Here is a 6,906-nt window from a genome sequence, read left to right as displayed (position 1 = left end):
ATCTTATTATATACATTGATATATATTTTCACATTTTTTAAAGTGGTTATTTAAGTCATCAAATCATTACATTCTTTTATACACCTCTCTCGTGATATTGATGGTTAATACAGTTGTTGAAATTAATAGTTTTTAATGTGCAATAAAGGTAATTATGAAGTTCTTACTGGGTCTTACTCTAAATGGGTAAACTTACACACTCATTCTGTTTGGTGTGTTAGGTATGTATGTAAGTAATTGTGTTTTTATGAACATTTTTCGTCCTATAGCTGGTTGGATTAGGTGTGTCTGAAACGTACTGTATGTGCACAGTGTGACATTCTGTGAGCATAAAAGAACAGAGACAGCACAAATAGGCCTTCATACAAAAAAAGGTTTTATTTGCAGAATATCCAACCCTATTCAAGGTGGCCTCTGCTGTATACATCACAGACTTTATTAGAGTACATCTGTTTGCAGTTGCAAGGTGAGTACTTTAGCTTCCTTTTAAGCAGATACGAGAATTCAATATTCGTAAGGCTAAATCTGTAACAGATCACATTGGAAAACTGTGTTGCTAGAAACAAAGTAACTTGGGGAGAAAATATCTGCTGAAGCGGTGCTGATTCCATGCTAAACTTTGCTGACTGCTGTTAAAATGAGAGAAAAGACAAGGCACAATATGTGTCAAGAGATTATTGGTCATTTTCCACAGCTGTACATGCTGCTGGATCTTTGGTCGTATGAGCTTTGATGCCATTGACCGGATATTAGTTTTCACCCCCACAGAGAGCAAGCAGTATCTTCTCGTAGTCTCCTTTAGTGTCATCCTGAAAGGAAAAAAGACAGTCAGCAAATCTTTAGACTGTTTCCCTTTGTCTCTTGTTTTGTGAATTGTCATTTGCAGACCAAAAACAAAAACTTGACAATTCTGGCATCAAGGATGGTTTCAATGTTATTATCTGTGGGAAGATGTTTACTCACCAGAATATCCTGGTAGAGCGTTTTGCCATAGTTTTTCTTGTACTCATCCTTGATTCGTTTCATGTCAATTTCAGAGCGGCTCACCATGATGCGGGTCAGGATATTTTTGCGGGTACCTTTACCCTGATGGACAAAAAAGAGTCAGTCGAGAGAGGCCTTGGGCAGCAGGCACAGCATCCTGCATGCATTTCTTTAAAATTCATTTCGTAAGTAGTGCCTTATTCATACTGTACCTTCATGGCCAAGTAGAGCTTCTCAGCAAAGAACGCAGGCCTACATCCAGCACACTTCACTAAGGTTGTACAAAAAGTGTTTCGTTTAAATCATCTATGCATAAATCACTGGACGAATGGTTAGGTAATAAAGTTAGAGTAGAGGTTTGTGCCTTTACCTACTGCAGTGAGACAACTTTCAATATCTCCTTTCATCTCCAGGTCGATAGCTTTGGCCACATCCACTTTGCTGTACTTTGAGTACCTGTCAAATACTGAAAGAGAGGATGTAGTGGAAGAGTAATTGTTAGATCCAACAGGAACAAACAGGAACAAACAGGAAAAACGTCACGTTACTATATGAGACAGTCAGCCTGCTAACCTTTGCGGAGATGAGGGGCACTCCTGGTGGTGAGGATTTCAATGAAGGCAGAGCAGTCTTTGCCCTTCCTCCCCTCGCCTGCCTCGTACAGAGCCCTGGCATCGCTGTCAACCAGCTGCTCAGAGACTCCTTCAGTCCTGCCGGCCTGTGATAAACAGAAACAGAACAACTTCACTGTATTGAATCCAACTAAGCAGGCTCTAGTATCTCTTTAAGACAAGAGGAAGGGAGGGTTTGGGATGACACAGGCATTAGACTTCCTGTACTTCAGTTTGCTGTGTGACACTGTGGCTTGTTTTTCAAACCACAAGATTTTTGAAAATCTAAATTTACTGCTGTGCAAGTCTGATTATGAAGCAATCTGTCACAAGCAGTATCTTATTGTGAAGGGAGCAAGATAATGAGAGACAAATGCAAGAGATCTATGATGTGCAAGTAAATCAGGATACTGGTTGAGGTTGAGGCTGGATGCTGAAAGGCTTAACAATACAATAACATGCAATAATTGTGCATGAAAACTGAAAAAGTGGTACAGGTAAGAATTATATGATACTTCCTAATAATTAATTTACCTGCCAAACTGATTAAAGCAGATATTCAAAATGCAATGTTTGACTTCATTTAAATTAATTTTAAATGTAAAGAGGCTGAATTTGAAAGCCACAATAGGCCCAATTGTGTTAGCATGTATGTATGTGTGTACTGAGGGAGTGAGACTGTTTATCTTTTATAAGCCACTGTCACTCTCGCAGCTACAGGAGGGAGTGTTATGTTGCTTCAGAATGTAAAGGGCATCCTTGTGCCGTGACTTACTAACTAATAACTGTCTGTGCTAAATGTCTCTTAAAAATCCTATAACATGTACAAAATGAAACACAAAGTATGAGACAGAAAGAAATCATGGAGACACACACACACACTCACACACATACCTTGCAGAGTGCAAGGAGGGCAGCCCTGAAGTCTCCACTGGTGTCAGACCTGATGTCGTCCTCCAGCTCCTTCTTGTATTCTTGAAATCACAATGAAATTCAAAATGAGAAAACGGTGAGTCAGTTTCTGATGTTTAAACCCTGAGGCTGTCATTTTCCCACTGTCACATGTTTTATCGCTTCTATTTCCAAACACTAGCTTGATGAAACTGAAGCTTGTTGCTTAAAAGTTGTTGGCACGCACCCTCCTTGTAGGCTTTTTTGATATCCAGGATCTCTCTGTTGGTCCGTGACGCCAAAATCTCTATCAGGGTTTCCTCATCTGTGCCCAGACCCTGAAACAAGCATGCATGGATAGATAGACTGATGCAGAAAAAGACCACCTATCCTTCACTGGCCTGATTCAAACAAAACACACCTCGTTTCCAACTGTTAAGAAAACAATACATGAATATGTGGAAGTGGGTGGATATCATTATGCACCAAAAATAACAGATGATGGTGAGCTTTAAACATTCACCACAGACGTGTTCCAGGATCTTTGGTTTCTAACGGTTTGAGCAGTTTTTTTATACTTATATAAATGTTCATTTTAAGTGAGAGTGCTGTGTGTGTATTTGTTCGTTTGTGCACCTTCATAGCCAGTTTCAGCTGCTGGGCATCGTACTGGGCTGGAGTTCTGAGCAGAGCCAGCACCACATCTTCCAGATCTCCCTTCAGAGCGTTCTTCAACGCAGATTCCAGAGGCTGTGGGGGAACCACCGATGTTGTGAATGTAGTGTTTGAGAACATGTGCATAACTGTACCTTGGAACAATATGTAAGGAGTGTGCGACATTATTGCTGTGAACATCTTGTGTAATTCTCATTACCTTGCCACTGGCCTGCTGGTAAGCTCCTTTGATCTGCTGTCTCTGCTCATTGCTCCTTTTCACCAGAATTTCAATAATGGTGCTCTCATCCACACCTGAAGAAATGGTAGGACATGGGAATTGAGATCATTCTGCATCTGCATGACAAATATTCAGTTCAGCTGAAATTTCAACTCTTATAGTAAATAGTTTGTCCTCCAGTGTGAGGGTAGATATGTGATGTGAGTTCCTACCACAGACAATGGTAATGATGCATGAAGGCCAGCAGAGGGTATTAAGGTTCTTCCCTCAGAAGCTGGCCTTTCATGCATGAGGTAAAGACACTTTGTAAAGCCAGAACATGTTCACACACACACACTCCAAAGTTTCCCTTTGTGTATTTCACCTTTTGCCTTGATGGCCTTATCCAAGACTCCTGCATCTCCACTGGGGCTGAAATTGGGTGCTGCAGTCACTGTTCCCTCGTTCTTTAGGACCTGAGCAACACAACACAGATTATTATGTGTTTGGTAAATACTTGACTTATACTTAGATGTGTGCACGAGGTGGGCTCACACTGTCTGCATCTATCGTCCAGCTTTAGACAAACAAAAGACATGAAAAAATGAAACTTGTGACAGATTTTACTCCTCCTGTGGGCACAGCCCTGTCTGTCTCTGCCCCTACACCACCGTGCCTCCAAAGACCATGACAGTGCCCTCTAAAATGCCTGTGAACACCACTGTGCTCTGACTGGACTGAACAATGAAAAAGAGCAGAGCAGAGGCAAAGACTGAAATCATGCAGGATGATCTTATGCAACTTTCCCTTAGTCCACTTTAAGAAACCAGGGAAAGCAGAAGTAGCATTTTGTTCTGTTTGCAGAGTTTATAAAGGGAGGGGTGCAAATTCCTGCTTCTATGAGTCACACACTCATAAGACTTAGTATGGTCATCTTTCTCTTCGCATATAATCGTTATCATTCAGATTCCATCTCACTTTACAGTCCTCATCTTTCTGCTGTGCTCCACTCCTTTTTCTTTTCCTCTGTCTACCTTTTAACTTCCCACTCATTCATTCTTTTCCCTTACTGTCCTCTACACTTCCTCCTCCACTTCTCTCCTTCCCTCACTCTAAACTCTGCCGGATAAATTTTTCCACTGGGGCATACCACAGGATGAGAAAAAAAGGAAAAAACAGGGTGGTTGGCCTTAGCAACTGGAACACAACCACAGAGTTACGTACTGAGTCATCGGGCATGCCCAGATAGACCGTCTGCTGTAAGAAGGCTTGGATGAAAGACATGATGGGACTGCTGGAGTCTTTCTGTAGGGGGACAGAGGAAGAGAAGAGAAGAGAAGAGAAGAGAAGAGAAGAGAAGAGAATATGTCAGAACCGATGTGATCCAAACATTAGCACCAAATGTAACATGAAAAGTTGTGTTTCGAAAAATAGTCTGCAAGTCTGTTTTGAGACAGAGCAGAGGAGTTAAAGGTAAAATAAATAAAAGGAACAATCTGTAGAAGGTATTCAAAGAAGAAATGATCCCTCTTTTATTGATTCTACTGGAGTAAAGTTCTCATCTATTAAATGAGTTAGCAGAAGACAGAAAGTTTGTTTTTCCCACATCCACTCCTGGAAAGCAAAGCCTCTGCATATTTACAGGAGGTTTATATTGTGTGATTTTCCATAATGACAGGCATGTGTAGACTGCCTGACCACACCCACACTCAACTCTGAGAAGGAAATACGGTTTAATGTAGGCTAGATTATACATCCAGTCTCCTTTAATGTATTCATATTGACACTGAGTGACAACTCTGCTGCATAAGTAAACCAACTCAACTCTTCATTTGCACAAAATGTGTAAATCCAAAAAAACTATGGCCGCGATTTTCCCAACCACACCCTCATAGGTTGCATCAACACCTTGGGGGAGACAGGACTTTTAAAGCCATTGCAAACAGCTCCAGACTAGAGCAAACTCTCAAACTAAAAGGCGGAGAACTGATTTTAGATTTATATCGAATGAGAATGACTTACCGCGTGGCCTCAGAGAGAAGAAGTTTGTCTGACTGAGTTTCCAGGGGCGTTGAAACGACACAGAGAGCATATTTATACCCATGATAAACCCCACCTAGTAACCAGCCCATACCAAACTCCACAGCTGCCATTGGGCTGAACCGCTGCCTGCCACAGCGGAGCGCAACGGAGCTCCGTCCAAAACGCAACGCCGTGCGTAAGAGCTCGCAGCCGTTCATCCAGCAGATTTAAAGCAGTCGTGCTACTTTACTTGAAAACACATGCTGCCCAGGTTTCAGGTCGTAATCTTTCATAAAATGGGGATCACGTGTAAAATCACCAGTATACACCTACAGTACGTCTGGGACTGAGGGAACAGTGTGTTATGATGGCTCTTCATTGTACTTATATACTTCTGTATTTCTTGTGGGGCTTTAATGCAGTATTTTCCTTATACATGAAATTATATAAATATTTTATTTTCTGTCGCTACTGTTATCTATTCGGGTAATTTTACATTTTAAGGTTTTTATTTATCATTATTGAGAAAGTGTACTGTGATTTAGTTGTTTCCCCAATATTTAGACGTTTCAATATTACATAGTTTTAGATAGTAAAATTATAGTATCTTTTAGTTAAAACAGGCTTTCCTGCAAGTGATTATTGATCATTTTGCTAAATGAACACTTTTTTGCTTCTGTGTGCAGTATGTGTTTGGTTGAAGCCCAGTACAAGTAAACATAACTCTTATATAACTCTTAGATAGACCAAGACTTTACTTGTGCGCTGTTTGGGGCTCTACATGGACAGATACACAGTTTTTGTTTTTTGTTTTTTTGTTTTTTTTTTTTTTTTGTTTTTTTTTTTTAGTTTTTAGTTTGTTTTTTTTATCTGTTCCACATGTAATGTATTCCTGGTATCCAGTATGTCCACAGCATAAGAAACAGTTCAAAATTGCAGCTGTTTCATTTGCCTTAAGACAAAATGGCATTCCTGCTGTTATCGCTTCCCCTGCAAAAATGTTATCAGGAGGTCACTTTAAAGATAGCTTTACCAAATGAAACCGCAACTCACTGTGTATCTTTCTAACCTCTGATCTATGCTCCTATGTACCTCAGCATTACCTACAAGAACAACTGCACAAAGACTACCCTGCAATTCCTCAAAAGAGTTTACCTTAGGGGTGATGAGGCAATGAGTTTCTTCAAGGTGTGGCATGTCGTCATGACAGCCCAGCCAGGGCCTGACACTACCTGCAGGCAGCAAGCCTCAACAGAGGGCAGATGCTTTCACACAGCTGAGGCTGACAGTCAGGACAGTGACACATTTGGCTGATGATTCACACATTCATCACATTGTGACTAGTTGTTTAAACAATCAAGACTCCACAGGCCTCAATGAAAACTCCTGACATCTGTCTCTCTGCTCTGAAAGGCAGTTTTTTTTCCCTGTTGTAACAAGTGCAGACGTGTTTAATGGCCCTAACTTTGTATTTGTTGTTTGCAGCATTTAACACAGTGACACTATACATCTGCAGTGGAATAT

At 40.8% G+C, this 6,906-nt stretch overlaps 1 protein-coding gene across 1 annotated transcript; it reads right to left on the bottom strand.

The window, feature by feature from the left end:
* Positions 1–358: 358 nt before the first annotated feature.
* On the bottom strand, positions 359–5,509 carry anxa1a (annexin A1a). The gene is made up of 12 exons (XM_041043032.1): positions 5,383–5,509; positions 4,585–4,665; positions 3,746–3,836; positions 3,361–3,455; positions 3,123–3,236; positions 2,734–2,824; positions 2,490–2,569; positions 1,558–1,702; positions 1,355–1,450; positions 1,197–1,255; positions 964–1,086; positions 359–809 (listed from the first exon to the last, which is right to left on the bottom strand). Exons 2-12 carry the CDS (start codon positions 4,642–4,644, stop codon positions 750–752), a joined length of 1,014 nt encoding a protein of 337 aa, XP_040898966.1. The 5' UTR covers positions 4,645–4,665; positions 5,383–5,509; the 3' UTR covers positions 359–749.
* Positions 5,510–6,906: the final 1,397 nt, after the last annotated feature.

Source organism: Toxotes jaculatrix, chromosome 7 (assembly GCF_017976425.1).
Source record: "Toxotes jaculatrix isolate fToxJac2 chromosome 7, fToxJac2.pri, whole genome shotgun sequence".
Taxonomy (NCBI): domain Eukaryota; kingdom Metazoa; phylum Chordata; class Actinopteri; family Toxotidae; genus Toxotes; species Toxotes jaculatrix.
This window is presented reverse-complemented; position numbering and strand designations above follow the sequence as displayed.

Bases quoted from the DNA above. Each gene is read 5' to 3' on its own strand.
- anxa1a (XM_041043032.1), bottom strand. From the start codon at position 4,644: ATGTCTTTCATCCAAGCCTTCTTACAGCAGACGGTCTATCTGGGCATG. The intron at 1,703-2,489 runs GTATGTGTGTGA...TGTTTATCACAG, and splicing joins CCCTCCTTGCACTCTGCAAG to GCCGGCAGGACTGAAGGAGT. The intron at 810-963 runs GTGAGTAAACAT...TTTTCCTTTCAG, and splicing joins CGCTCTACCAGGATATTCTG to GATGACACTAAAGGAGACTA.